This window comes from Oncorhynchus keta, chromosome 30 (assembly GCF_023373465.1).
Source record: "Oncorhynchus keta strain PuntledgeMale-10-30-2019 chromosome 30, Oket_V2, whole genome shotgun sequence".
Classification (NCBI taxonomy): domain Eukaryota; kingdom Metazoa; phylum Chordata; class Actinopteri; order Salmoniformes; family Salmonidae; genus Oncorhynchus; species Oncorhynchus keta.
Genome location: NC_068450.1, coordinates 10,663,645 through 10,678,389, shown reverse-complemented (window position 1 = coordinate 10,678,389; position 14,745 = coordinate 10,663,645). Strand labels below are relative to the sequence as shown.

Below are 14,745 nucleotides of genomic sequence, written 5' to 3'. Positions count from 1 at the left end.
TATGGAAAAAATAACTGTTACCTAAGACTGAATTTTTTTTTTAAATATCTGAGAAGAGCCTTTTGGTATAAATAGGAAGATAATACACACTAAATAATACAGCTACAGAATAGGAGTTCTGTCAAATGGAATATAAACAATTAACACTAGCTTATTACATTTCACACAACCTGCCCCCTAGTGGAGACACTGACACATTTCACACAAACACAAAGTACAGTGGTTCAGATGCAGTTTATTGTAACTCAAGCTCTCTCTCTCCTCCTAGATCCTCTGCCTTTGTGGATAAAGGAGTTGGCTAAATTATTCAAATGTCAATGTAAACAAACAAAATGTAAAACACAGGAGTAAACAAGTATTTTTTTACAGCAACCTTTCTCACATTTAGTACTAGTAAAATACTGATTAAAAGTGCTAGTGCATCAGAAGAAATACAAATTAAAAACACTGATAAGTGCTTTTGGTTCTTTGTAACTTAAAAAAAAAAAAAGTCACAAAAATGTCCTCATCTGCAAAAATAAAATAACCATGGCAATCCATTTCCCATATTGTATGAAACAACCGAGTCAAACATATCTCTAATACAAAAGCTGTTGTCTAAAGTTACTGTTTAAATTGTATATACTGCATTATATCCTGCCTCAGGAAGAAGGTAGATAAAGATGTAGCTACTAGCTACGTACTACATGATTAAACATCTGCCTCTCCAACTGCAACTCAAACCATCAATGAACACTGTCTCATTCACCTAGAATATCAGTTGAACAGCAACACAACTATGAGAATCTCAGTTGAACAGTAACACAACTATGAGAATCTCAGTTGAACAGTAACACAACTATGAGAATCTCAGTTGAACAGTAACACAACTATGAGAATCTCAGTTGAACAGTAACACAACTATGAGAATCTCAGTTGAACAGTAACACAACTATGAGAATCTCAGTTGAACAGTAACACAACTATGAGAATCTCAGTTGAACAGCAACACAACTATGAGAATCTCAGTTGAACAGTAACACAACTATGAGAATCTCAGTTGAACAGTAACACAACTATGAGAATCTCAGTTGAACAGTAACACAACTATGAGAATCTCAGTTGAACAGCAGGGTGTCAGTTAAATCCAACAGTGCATGGCTGTGCCCAATGCCCCCCCAAAAAAAACAGTCCTGTTTTATGAATACCATACTGCTACAGAAACATTATGTACTCTACGGCACAGCAGGTATAAAACCTTTAAAAACAAATTTGGCATCAGGTTCTATCAAACATGTGACTATAGCCCTTTGTAAAGGTACCTGGACTTTGGTTGTCAAAGTAGGATTACAGTAGGGTTGCAAAAGCCCCGAAACATTCCCACAATCCCCAGATGTTTCAGAAATTTCACTTGAAAAATTCCAGGTTGGAGAAGTCCCTCCGTGTATATTACTTCCTGATTCTTGGAATCCTCCAATCAGGGATTCTTGGAATCCTCCAATCAGGGATTACTGAAAAAAATAATTTTAGAATTTTGGGAAAGTTAACGGATCCATGCTTGCAACCCTAGACAGGATTAAGACAGAAGTAACCGATTGTCCTGTTGGGTCTGGGTGGATCAGCTGGGGGAGATCTCAGACACTATGGGGAAGGATGGGAAGGTAGGACAGGAGTCTCTGTGCTTCAGTTTAAACATGAGTTGGTCTTTCTCCTGGGTGAGCCTCTGACAGAGACCTGTCTGCCTGTCTAACGTCCCTTGGAGGTCCTGGTGCTCCTTGGAGAGCTGCCTACAGACAGGAGCACAGGGAAGGACAAATATTAGAAGACACGTAGACAGTGCATTAGGAATGTATTCAGACCCATTGACTTTGTCCACATTTTGTTACATTACATCGTTATTCTAAAATTGATTAAATAAATGTTTTACCTCAATTTACACACAATACCTCATAATGACACATTTTTGCAACTGTATTTAAAACAAAAAAAAACAGAAATACCTTATTTACATAAGTATTCAGACCCTTTGCTATGAGACTTGAAATTGAATTCGGTTTTAATCCTGTTTCCATTGATCATCCTTGAGATGTTTCTACAACTTGATTGTAGTCCCCCTGTGGTAAATTCAATTGATTGGACATGATTTGGAAAGGCACACACCTGTCTATATAAGGTCCCACAGTTGACAGTGGATGTCAGAGCAAAAACCAAGCAATGAGGACAAAGGGATGTACGTAGAGCTCCGAGACAGGATTGTGTCGAGGTACAGATCTGGGGAAAGGTACCAAAACATTTCTGCAGCATTGAAGGAAGAACAGTGGCCTCCATCATTCTTAATGGAAGACGTTTGGAACCACCAATACACTTCCTAGAGCTGGCCACCCGGCCAAACTGACCAATCGGGGAAAAGGGCCTTGGTCAGGGAGGTGACCAAGAACCTGAGAAGGGTGAACCTTCCAGAAGGACAACCATCTCTGTAGCACTCCACCAATCTGGCCTTTATGGTAGAGTGGCCAGACGGAAGCCACTCCTCAGTAAAAAGGCATGTCAGCCTGCTTGGAGTTTGCCAAAAGGCACCTAAAGGACTCTCAGACCATGAGAAACAAGATTATCTGGTCTGACGAAACCAAGATTGAACTATGTGAACCAGGCATCGCTCATCACCAGGCATATACCATCCATACAGTGAAGCGTGGTGGTTTCAGTGGTGATGTTCTTTAGTGGCAGGGACTGGGAGACTAGTCAGGATCAAGGGAAAGATGAACGGAGCCAACTACAGAGAGATCCTTGAAGAAAACCTGTTCCAGAGTGCTCAGGACCTCAGACTGGGACGAAGGTTCACCTTCCCAACAGGACAACGACTCTAAACACACAGCCAAGACAACGCAGGAGTGGCTTCGGGACAAGTCTCTGAATGTCCTTGAGTGGCCCAGCCAGAGCCCGGATTTGAATCCAATCTCTGGAAAGACCTGAAGATAGCTGTGCAGCGACGCTCCCCATCCAACCTGACAGAGCTTCAGAGGATCTGTAGAGAAGAATGGGAGAAACTCTCCAAATATAGGTGTACCAAGCTTGAAGCATCATATCCAAAAAGACTCAAGGCTGTAATCGCTGCCTAAGGTGTTTCAACAAAGTACTGAGTAAAGGGTCTGAATACTTATGTAAAATGTGTTTTTGCTTCATCACTATGGGGTAATGTGTGTAAAAAAAACAATGTAATCAATTGTAGAATAAGGTTGTAATGTAACAATGTGGTAAAAGTCAAGGGGTCTGAATATTTTCAGAATGCTCTGTATTACATTGATAGTTTGACAGGAAGACATTCATAATGATAAAAAAAAAACGAATCTGTAGCAAAGTAGATTTTATAAATATATTGCTGACCTCAAATCACTGTTCATCAAAATTCTACAAGCGTAAAGGCATTGCCATAAGTAGAAGTTGCACCAAAAAGTCCTCCAGCATCTATATACTTTAATGTAAAAGAAATTACACAAGTTTCTATGGTGAAATTTAACTTTTACACTAAAGTACTGTAAACTGCCACAACTTTAAGAAATATTCTCACCACTTTCTCCACCAAGTGGCACCACATTCACATCTGATCTAAATGCCAAAGCCATTTGCTAAATTTAAGTTTGTTAGAACAGATATTATTAGGTTTGTTTGTTCATCTATTTACAGCCTTGTTGACATGTAGTCTTCTACAATGTGACTTCCTGGTACAGACCTAACAACGTTAACTCCAGGGAAACAGACCGTTAGCAACAACTCCAGGGTAACAGACCGTTAGCAACGACTCCAGGGAAACAGACCGTTAGCAACGACTCCAGGGAAACAGACCGTTAGCAACGACTCCAGGGAAACAGACCGTTAGCAACGACTCCAGGGAAACAGACCGTTAGCAACGACTCCAGGGAAACAGACCGTTAGCAACGACTCCAGGGAAACAGACCGTTAGCAACGACTCCAGGGAAACAGACCGTTAGCAACGACTCCAGGGAAACAGACCGTTAGCAACGACTCCAGGCAAACAGACCGTTAGCAACGACTCCAGGCAAACAGACCGTTAGCAACGACTCCAGGCAAACAGACCGTTAGCAACGACTCCAGGCAAACAGACCGTTAGCAACGACTCCAGGCAAACAGACCGTTAGCAACGACTCCAGGGAAACAGACCGTTAGCAACGACTCCAGGGAAACAGACCGTTAGCAACGACTCCAGGGAAACAGACCGTTAGCAACGACTCCAGGCAAACAGACCGTTAGCAACGACTCCAGGGAAACAGACCGTTAGCAACGACTCCAGGGAAACAGACCGTTAGCAACGACTCCAGGGAAACAGACCGTTAGCAACGACTCCAGGGAAACAGACCGTTAGCAACGACTCCAGGGAAACAGACCGTTAGCAACGACTCCAGGGAAACAGACCGTTAGCAACGACTCCAGGGAAACAGACCGTTAGCAACGACTCCAGGGAAACAGACCGTTAGCAACGACTCCAGGGAAACAGACCGTTAGCAACAACTCCAGGGAAACAGAATATTCCAACAGACAGAGATGGTGTGGATATCAGCTGATGAGCAGCAGCAGTTCTTACTGTATAAGGCTTTGATGGTTGTCAATCCGAACCGTCAGGTCCTCGTTCTGCTGTAAAACAGTGATGACCTGGTCTTCCAGAGACAGATTCTTCTCCACCTGACGTAATAGAAATGCAAAGTTAGGCGGTGAAGACTTGTTATTTTACCTGAAATGCAACATAACTCAACGTTTATATCCCAGGACAAATTAGCTAGGAACAGCAAGCTAGCTAACTAAAATTGCCATGAATGTTTAATGCTTTTCGACCTGTCCCCAAATGAATATAATTGGTTCAGTTTGTTTTGATAGTTCAACCTGCGTTTCGTGAAGGCGTTTGGTGTGGGGGGGGAGAAAATAAATTTGCGTGCGGTTTGGGTACGGTGTCAGACTTCTATAACCCAGAGTATTTTTTGACAGCGCAGAGCACCTAAGATTTCTTGTTTCTGTTTTATTCCTCTGTAACGTGTATTGAGACTGTGATGATGCACATTAAATAAAACTTTGACTAGGAGAAATCTAAGAGTCTGACAGATAGACAGACTGCCAGTCCAAGTCCCAGTCAACCTACCAGAACCTGCATCTGTAGCAGTTTGTTTCCCTGCTCCTGAATACGTTCACTCTTCATCTCAATGACAAACAGCAGACTCTCCTGCTCCTGCTCCCAGAATGGCCCAGGACTGCCATGGGCCTGGAGAGAGAGAAGGAGAGAGGAGAGAGAGAGAAGGAAAGAGAGAGAGAAGGGGAGCGAGCGAGAATGAGAGCGAGAGAAGGGGAGAGCAAAAGTGAGAGATGAAGGGGAGAGCGAGTGTAAGAGTGAAGGGGAGAGCGAGTGTAAGAGTGAAGGGGAGAGCGCGCGAGAACGAGAGAAAGGGGAGAGCGAGAGAGGAGGGAGCGGGAGAGGACAGCGGGAGAGAAGGGGAGAGCAGAGAGAGAAGGGGAGATGGGGGAGAGCGAGAGCAAGAGCAAGAGATAAGGAGATGGTTGAGCAAGGGAGAGCGAGAAGGGTTCTGCGAAAAAGGGAGAGAAAGAGAGAAGGGAGAGCTGAGAATAGAGATGAGAAGGGGAGAAGACTTGTTAGAGTAGAGAAGAACATAAGCGAGAATCCCAGAGCGAAATTAGAGAGAGAAGCAAGAGCGAAGTAAGAGAGAATGGGAGAGCGAGTCCCCAGAGAGAGAAGGGGAGAGTTTGAGTAGAGAGAGAAGGGGAGAGCGAGAGTAGAGAGAGAAGGGAGAGCGAGAGTTAGAGAGAGGGAGAGCAAGAGTAGAGAGAGAGGAGAGCAGCAAGAGAGTAGAGAGAGAGGGAGAGCAAGAGAGTGAGAGCGAGAGAGAGGAGAGAGCATTAGAGTAGAGAGAGAGGAGAAGCGAGAGTAGAGAGAGAGGAGAGAGCGAGAGAGAAGGAGAGCGAGACCTAGAGAAGCAGAGAAGAGAGCGAGAGTCACTCTTCAGATGAGAAGGGGAGAGTGAGCTCCGAGAGATGGGGAGATGGGCAAGAGAGTGAGAGGAGAGAGAGTGAGAGAGAAGGGAGAGAGAGAGAGAAGGGGGAGCGAGAGTAGAAGGAGAGCGAGAGAGAAGGGGAGAGCGAGAGTAGAGAGAGAAGGGGAGAGCGAGAGTAGAGAGAAGGAGAGAGCGAGTGTAGAGAGAGGGAGAGTAGAGAGAGAGGAGGAGAGCGAGAGTAGAGAGAGAGGAGAGAGAAGGAGAGAGTAGAGGGAGAGAGGAGAGAGCGAGAGTAGAGAGAGAAGGAGAGCGAGAGCGAAAAGGAGAGCGAGAGTAGAGAGAGAGAAGGAGAGGAGAGTAGAGAGAGAGGAGAGCGAAGAGAGTGAGAGCGAGAGAGAGGGAGAGCGAGAGAGAGGAGAGCGAGAGAGAAGGAGAGAGCGAGAGAGAAGGGGAGAGCGAGAGCAGAGAGAGAAGGGGAGAGCGAGAGCGAGAGCAGAGAGAGAAGGGGAGGGGGAGAGTGAGAGCAGAGAGAGAAGGGGAGAGCGAGAGTAGAGAGAAGGGGAGAGCGAGAGTAGAGAGAGAAGGGGAGAGCGAGAGTAGAGAGAGAAGGGGAGAGCGAGAGTGAGAGTAGAGAGAGAAGGGGAGAGCGAGAGTAGAGAGAGAAGGGGAGAGCGAGAGTAGAGAGAGAAGGGGAGAGCGAGAGTAGAGAGAGAAGGGGAGAGCGAGAGTAGAGAGAGAAGGGGAGAGCGAGAGTAGAGAGAGAAGGAGAGAGGGAGAGTAGAGAGAGAAGGGAGAGCGAGAGTAGAGAGAGAGAAGGAGAGAGCGAGAGTAGAGAGAGAGAAGGAGAGAGCGAGAGTAGAGAGAGAGAAGGAGAGAGCGAGAGTAGAGAGAGAGAAGGAGAGAGAGAGAGAGAGAGAGAAGAGAGAGAGAGAGAGCGAGAGAGAGAGAGAGAGAGAGAGAGAGAGAGAGAGAAGGAGAGCGAGAGCGAAAGGAGAGCGAGCGTAGAGAGAGAGAAGGAGAGTGAGAGAGAGAGAGAGAAGGAGAGTGAGGTAGAGAGAGAGAAGGAGAGTGAGAGAGAAGAGAGAGAGAAGGAGAGTGAGAGGAGAGAGAGAGGGAGCGAGAGCGGAGAGTGAGAGTAGAGAGAGAGGGAGAGAGAGAGAAGGGGAGAGCGAGAGAGAGAGCGAGAGGAGAGAGAGAACGGAGAGAGGAGAGCGAGAGCAGAGAGAGAAGGGGAGAGCGAGAGTATAGAGAGAAGGGGAGAGCGAGAGTAGAGAGAGAAGGGGAGGGGAGAGTAGAGAGAGAAGGGGAGGGGAGAGTAGAGAGAGAAGGGAGGGGGAGAGAGAGAAGGGGAGAGCAGAGAGAAGGGGAGGCGAGAGTAAGAGAGAGAAGGGGAGAGCGAGAGTAGAGAGAGAAGGGGAGAGCGAGAGAGTAGAGAGAGAAGGGGAGGGGAGAGTAGAGAGAGAAGGGGAGGGAGAGTAGAGAGAAGGGGAGGGGAGAGGGAGAGAGAGAGAGAGGGGGAGAGTGAGAGCAGAGGAGGAGAGTGAGAGCAGAGAGAAGGGGAGAGCGAGAGTAGAGAGAGAAGGGGAGAGCGAGAGTAGAGAGAGAAGGGGAGAGCGAGAGTAGAGAGAGAAGGGGAGAGCGAGAGTAGAGAGAGAAGGGGAGAGCGAGAGTAGAGAGAGAAGGGGAGAGCGAGAGTAGAGAGAGAAGGGGAGGGGGAGCGAGAGGAAGAGTATAAAATTAACAGCATAGTAATGAGACCTGGAGACCAGATGTCTCAAACAACAGTCCAACTAAGTGAACAGGCTATGGGATCACACACAAGCCACGCAGAAAGAGACACACACACACACACCTGAATGTTCCGCTGCAGGTCCTTCTTGAAGGTAGACTCGTCAACTCTCTTCTTTAACTGATTGTACACCTGTAGCTCTGTAGTCAGCTCCTCTACCTCCTCCTTTAAAAGAAAACCTACTGGTCAGTTCTGTACGTCCTAGTACACAGTTAGAAGGGGTGCTGTATAGACCACAGTACATCAAAACAGGAGATACAAACTGATCAAGTTAGAGAGACAACTAAACACACATACCTTCAACACTTTCTCTGCTGCCTGGTGTGTCTCTGTTAGCCGTTCTCTCTCTTCACTCTGTCTCCTCTGCCGTTCTGTGGGGGATAATAGGAATTCTATATGTAGTTCTACGGGTCGGGATAACATCAGTCAATGATTACTCAATTCGCATTCCAGTTCCAACACAATCCACATGGTTATTCCATCTACATACAGAAGTTATTTCACAAGCTCTAGTCTTGCCTTCCAGCTGTCTCGCGTGCTGCTCTGCGGTCCTCTGGCTCTTCTCCACATAGAGAACAGTCATGTCAGCAGCCGTCTCTGTTTCCACCTGGAGATGATCAACAACACGGGGACAGGGGTTGAAGCCATGTACAGCCACACGTGTCATAGGAGCTCGACAAAGTGAAAACCAAATATAAAAACAGTGAGATCTCTGTTACAAAAACAAAACAAGTGTGTAAAACCAGATGACCTGGTCTACCAGGTGTATAATACCATATGACCTGGTCTACCAGGTGTATAATACCATATGACCTGGTCTACCAGGTGTATAATACCAGATGACCTGGTCTACCAGGTGTATAATACCAGATGACCTGCTCTACCAGGTGTATAATACCAGATGACCTGGTCTACCAGGTGTATAATACCATATGACCTGGTCTACCAGGTGTATAATACCATATTATATGACCTGGTCTACCAGGTGTATAATACCAGATGACCTGGTCTACCAGGTGTATAATACCAGATGACATGCTCTACCAGGTGTTTAATACCAGATGACCTGGTCTACCAGGTGTATAATACCAGATGACCTGGTCTACCAGGTGTATAATACCAGATGACCTGGTCTACCAGGTGTATAATACCAGATGACCTGGTCTACCAGGTGTATAATACCAGATGACCTGCTCTACCAGGTGTATAATACCAGATGACCTGCTCTACCAGGTGTATAATACCATATGACCTGGTCTACCAGGTGTATAATACCAGATGACCTGGTCTACCAGGTGTATAATACCAGATGACCTGCTCTACCAGGTGTATAATACCAGATGACCTGCTCTACCAGGTGTATAATACCAGATGACCTGCTCTACCAGGTGTATAATACCAGATGACCTGCTCTACTAGGTGTATAATACCAGCATGTGTTCATTATCTCCAATAGCTGTACAATATATGACTTGACATCATCATGTTACTGTGATGCTCTGGTTATTCTGCCTTCAGTCACTCCGACTTCAAGCTGCACATCCCTGGAAACATGGGCCGTGTCCCTGGAAACATGGGCCGTGTCCCTGGAAACATGGGCCGTGTCCCTGGAAACATGGGCCGTGTCCCTGGAAACATGGGCCGTGTCCCTGGAAACATGGGCCGTGTCCCTGGAAACATGGGCCGTGTCCCTGGAAACATGGGCCGTGTCCCTGGAAACATGGGCCGTGTCCCTGGAAACATGGGCCGTGTCCCTGGAAACATGGGCCGTGTCCCTGGAAACATGGGCCGTGTCCCTGGAAACATGGGTACTGTCCCAAATGGCACCCTGTAGTACACTACTTTAGACCAGAGCCCTTAGGGACGATATAGGGACTAGGGTGCAGCCACTGAGACCTCAACTCAAAAGAATAACCAAGTTCCTGGTGTAAGACACTGTGCAATTCAGAAACAAATCACAATGCAATCCTGCAGGAGGAACAGATTGACTTGTTCTGATCTGCTTAGTAATAATATGTTGTAGTAGTGGCTTTGTGGCTCACACTAATTAAACACTAATGCCCTTTTCATACTATCGTGCCAACTGCACTGCGTTGGCATGGATATTTTATTTTCTCATTGTCCTCTCCACTAATGGTGGACATGCTGTATAGTCAGGCCAGCACAGTACAGTTGGCTAGGCTCTGCTCAGTGTGGAAAGGGTAGATGGTGAACGTAAGGATTCAAATCAGGATTCAAATCAGATGTTATTGGTCACATACACATGGTTAGCAGATGTTATTGGTCACATACACATGGTTAGCAGATGTTATCGGTCACATACACATGGTTAGCAGATGTTATCGGTCACATACACATGGTTAGCAGATGTTATTGGTCACATACACATGGTTAGCAGATGTTATTGGTCACATACACATGGTTAGCAGATGTTATTGGTCACATACACATGGTTAGCAGATGTTATTGGTCACATACACATGGTTAGCAGATGTTATTGGTCACATACACATGGTTAGCAGATGTTATTGGTCACATACACATGGTTAGCAGATGTTATTGGTCACATACACATGGTTAGCAGATGTTATTGGTCACACACATGGTTAGCAGATGTTATTGGTCACATACACATGGTTAGCAGATGTTATTTGTCACATACACATGGTCAGCAGATGTTATTTGTCACATACACATGGTCAGCAGATGTTATTGCGAGTGTAGCGAAATGTTTGTGCTTCTAGTTCCGACAATGCAGTAATAACCAACGAGTAATCTAACCTAACAATTCCACAACTACTACCTTATACACACACAAGTGTAAAGGGATAAAGAATATGTACATCAAGATATATGAATGAGTGATGGTACAGAACGGCATAGGCAAGATACAGTAGATGGTATTGAGTGCAGTATATACATATGAGATGAGTATGTAAACAAAGTGGCATAGTTAAAGTGGCTAGTGATACATGTATTACATAAAGATGCAGTAGATGGTATAGAGTACAGTATATACATATGAGATGAGTAATGTAGGGTATGTAAACAAGATGGTATAGAGTACAGTATATACATATGAGATGAGTAATGTAGGGTATGTAAACATTATATTAAGAGGCATTGTTTAAAGTGGCTAGTGATACATTTTTTTTTAACATCAATTTCCATTATTAAAGTGGCTGGAGTTGAGTCAGTATGTTGGCAGCAGCCACTCAATGTTAGTGGTGGCTGTTTAACAGTCTGATGGCCTTGAGATAGAAGCTGTTTTTCAGTCTCTCGGTCCCAGCTTTGATGCACCTGTACTGACCTCGCCTTCTGGATGATAGCGGGGTGAACAGGCAGTGGCTCGGGTGGTTGTTGTCCTTGATTATCTTTATGGCCTTCCTGTGACATCGGGTGGTGTAGGTGTCCCAGAGGGCAGGTAGTTTGCCCCCGGTGATGCGTTGTGCAGACCTCCCTAACCTCTGGAGAGCCCTCTGGAGAGCCTTACGGTTGTGGGCAGAGCGGTTGCCGTACCAGGCGGTGATACAGCCCGACAGGATGCTCTCGATTGTGCATCTGTAGAAGTTTGTGAGTGCTTTTGGTGACAAGCCGAATTTCTTCAGCCTCCTGAGGTTGAAGAGGCGCTGCTGCACCTTCTTCACAATGCTGTCTGTGTGGGTGGACAAATTCAGTTTGACCGTGATGTGTACGCCGAGGAACTTAAAACTTACTACCCTCTCCACTACTGTCCCGTCGATGTGGATAGAGGGGTGCGCCCTCTGCTGTTTCCTGAAGTCCACGATCATCTCCTTTTTTAGTTGCCGTTGAGTGCAAGGTTATTTTCCTGAAATCACACTCAGAGGTCCCTCACCTCCTCCCTGTAGGCCATCTCGTCATTGTTGGTAATCAAGCCTACCACTGTAGTGTCGTCTGCAAATTTGATGATTGAGTTGGAGGCGTGCATGGCCACGCAGTCGTGGGTGAACAGGGAGTACAGGAGGGGGCTCAGAACGCACCCTTGTGGGGCCCCAGTGTTGAGAATCAGCAGGGTGGAGATGTTGTTACCTACACTCACCACCTGGGGGCGGCCCGTCAGGAAGTCTAGTACCCAGTTGCACAGGGCGGGGTCGAGACCCAGGGTCTTTCTGTGAGATGTTACTCCACACTTCCACCAAGGCATCTGCAAGTTCCCAGACATTTCTGCGGGGGAATGGCCCTAGCCCTCACCTACTGATCCAACAGGTCCCAGACGTGCTCAATGGGATTGAGTTCCGGGTTCTTCGCTGGCCATGGCAGAACCCTGACATTCCTGTCTTGCAGGAAATCACGCACAGAACCAGCAGTATAGCTGGTGGCATTGTCATGCTGCAGGGTCATGTCAGGATGAGCCTGCAGGAAGTGTACCACATGAGGGAGGAGGATGTCTTCCTTGTAATGCACAGCGTTGAAATTGCCTGCAATGACAACAAGCTCAGTCCGATGATGCTGTGACACACCGCCCCAGACCATGACGGATCCTCCACCTTGATCCCACTCCAGAACACAGGCCTCGGGGTAACACAAATTCCTTCGACGATAAACACGAATCCGACCATCACCCCCGGTGAGACAAAACCGCAACTCGTCAGTGAAGAGCACTTTTTGCCAGTCATGTCTGGTCCAGCGACGGTAGGTTTGTGCCCATAGGCGACGTTGTTGCCGGTGATGTCTGGCGAGGACCTGCCTTACATATTGGTTTCATTCCAGCTTCCGCCTGGCCACTCGTAGTATAAAGGCCTGATTGGTGGAGTGCTGGTGGAGTGCTGGTGGAGTGCTGGTGGAGTGCTGGTGGAGTGCTGCAGAGATTGTTGTCCTTCTTGAAGGTTCTCACATATCCACAGAGGAACTCTGGTCTCAGTGAAGAGTCCTGGCGGTTCCAAACTTCTTCCATTTAAGAATGATTGAGGCCACTGTGTCTTGGGGACCTTCAATGCTGCAGAAATGTTTTGGTACCCTTCCCCAGATCTGCGCCTGGACACAGTCCAGTCTAAGAACTCTACAGACAATTCCTTCGACCTCATGGCTTGGTTTTTGCTCTGACATGCACTGTCAGGACCTTATATAGACAGGTGTGTGCCTTTCCAAATCATGTCTAATCAATTGAATTTACCACAGGTGGACTCCAATCAAGTTGTAGAAACATCTCAAGGATGATCGATGGAAACAGGATGCACCTTCTCAATTTCAAATATCATAGCAAAGGGTCTGAATACTTATGTAAATAAGTTCTGTGTTTTTTTTAAATATAAAAACCTTTATTTTTTTCACTTTGGCATTATGGGGTACTATTTGTACTATTTATTTCCACAAAATGTGGAAAAAGTAAAGGTGTCTGAATAGTTTATATGGTGGATTTAAATGGTAAATGTAAATGGTACAGGGTATATAGTAGATGGTAAATGGTACAGGGTATATAGTAGATGGTAAATGGTACAGGGTATATAGTAGATGGTAAATGGTACAGGGTATATAGTAGATGGTAAATGGTACAGGGTATATAGTAGATGGTAAATGGTACAGGGTATATAGTAGATGGTAAATGGTACAGGGTATATAGTAGATGGTAAATGGTACAGGGTATATAGTAGATGGTAAATGGTACAGGGTATATAGTAGATGGTAAATGGTACAGGGTATATAGTAGATGGTAAATGGTACAGGGTATATAGTAGATGGTATATGGTGAATGTAAATTGTACAGGGTATATAGTAGATGGTATATGGTACAGGGTATATAGTAGATGGTAAATGGTACAGGGTATATAGTAGATGGTAAATGGTACAGGGTATATAGTAGATGGTAAATGGTACAGGGTATATAGTAGATGGTAAATGGTACAGGGTATATAGTAGATGGTAAATGGTACAGGGTATATAGTAGATGGTAAATGGTACAGGGTATATAGTAGATGGTAAATGGTACAGGGTATATAGTAGATGGTAAATGGTACAGGGTATATAGTAGATGGTAAATGGTACAGGGTATATAGTAGATGGTAAATGGTACAGGGTATATAGTAGATGGTAAATGGTACAGGGTATATAGTAGATGGTAAATGGTACAGGGTATATAGTAGATGGTAAATGGTACAGGGTATATAGTAGATGGTAAATGGTACAGGGTATATAGTAGATGGTAAATGGTACAGGGTATATAGTAGATGGTAAATGGTACAGGGTATATAGTAGATGGTAAATGGTACAGGGTATATAGTAGATGGTAAATGGTACAGGGTATATAGTAGATGGTAAATGGTACAGGGTATATAGTAGATGGTAAATGGTACAGGGTATATAGTAGATGGTACAGGGTATATAGTAGATGGTAAATGGTACAGGGTATATAGTAGATGGTAAATGGTACAGGGTATATAGTAGATGGTAAATGGTACAGGGTATATAGTAGATGGTAAATGGTACAGGGTATATAGTAGATGGTAAATGGTACAGGGTATATAGTAGATGGTAAATGGTACAGGGTATATAGTAGATGGTAAATGGTACAGGGTATATAGTAGATGGTAAATGGTACAGGGTATATAGTAGATGGTAAATGGTACAGGGTATATAGTAGATGGTAAATGGTACAGGGTATATAGTAGATGGTAAATGGTACAGGGTATATAGTAGATGGTAAATGGTACAGGGTATATAGTAGATGGTAAATGGTACAGGGTATATAGTAGATGGTAAATGGTACAGGGTATATAGTAGATGGTAAATGGGACAGGGTATATAGTAGATGGTAAATGGTACAGGGTATATAGTAGATGGTAAATGGTACAGGGTATATAGTAGATGGTAAATGGTACAGGGTATATAGTAGATGGTAAATGGTACAGGGTATATACACCAGGTTTAACACCCTTACTCTTACAATTAAGTGCCATGGGATATTTAATGACCTCAGAGAGTCAGGACACCTGTTTAACGTCCCAT

The 14,745-nt window shown here is 45.1% G+C and overlaps 1 protein-coding gene across 1 annotated transcript in view; it reads right to left on the bottom strand.

Moving 5' to 3' along the window:
* Positions 1–215: 215 nt before the first annotated feature.
* LOC118380154 (coiled-coil domain-containing protein 69-like) overlaps positions 216–14,745 on the bottom strand; it is a 61,856-nt gene continuing 47,326 nt past the window's right edge. The window contains exons 6-11 of the mRNA XM_052487544.1: positions 8,302–8,389; positions 8,080–8,153; positions 7,846–7,947; positions 5,129–5,248; positions 4,580–4,677; positions 216–1,766 (exon numbers count right to left, since the gene is read on the bottom strand). Of these exons, the coding sequence (XP_052343504.1) occupies positions 1,598–1,766; positions 4,580–4,677; positions 5,129–5,248; positions 7,846–7,947; positions 8,080–8,153; positions 8,302–8,389 (651 nt within the window). The 3' untranslated portion in view covers positions 216–1,597. The remainder of the gene's footprint in view (positions 1,767–4,579; positions 4,678–5,128; positions 5,249–7,845; positions 7,948–8,079; positions 8,154–8,301; positions 8,390–14,745) is intronic.